This window comes from Penaeus monodon, chromosome 33 (assembly GCF_015228065.2).
Source record: "Penaeus monodon isolate SGIC_2016 chromosome 33, NSTDA_Pmon_1, whole genome shotgun sequence".
In the NCBI taxonomy this organism is placed as follows: Eukaryota; Metazoa; Arthropoda; class Malacostraca; order Decapoda; family Penaeidae; genus Penaeus; species Penaeus monodon.
In genome coordinates, this window is record NC_051418.1 from 36,123,965 (window position 1) to 36,124,234 (window position 270).

A 270-nucleotide genomic window follows, 5' to 3' on the forward strand; every position below is an offset into this window, starting at 1 on the left:
GAGAGAGTTTGAGAGAGACGAGGTCTCGGCGCCCCGTCCCAGGCGGCCCAGCGCCCGCCCGCCGTCCTTACCTGCGCCCTCCATCGGGTACACGAGGTACACGAGCTGCACCTGCAGGGGGTCCCCCGCGTCCGGCGAGCCCGCGTGGAGGTCCTCGGGCCGCATCACCACCAGCGGCGACGACGGACCCGGCCCTCCGCGCTGCAGCGCCGCCAGCAGCTCCTCGGGACGCAGCACCATCATTCCGCCGCTGTTGTTGTCGCTGCTGCA

General features: G+C 72.2%; 1 protein-coding gene across 1 annotated transcript in view; it reads right to left on the reverse strand.

Annotated features, from left to right (window-relative positions):
* Nucleotides 1–270, reverse strand: part of LOC119594445 — an 8,665-nt gene that overhangs the window by 6,585 nt on the left and 1,810 nt on the right. The window contains exon 1 of the mRNA XM_037943503.1: nt 72–270. This exon is cut by the window's right edge and continues 1,810 nt beyond it. Within this exon, the coding sequence (XP_037799431.1) occupies nt 72–270 (199 nt within the window). The remainder of the gene's footprint in view (nt 1–71) is intronic.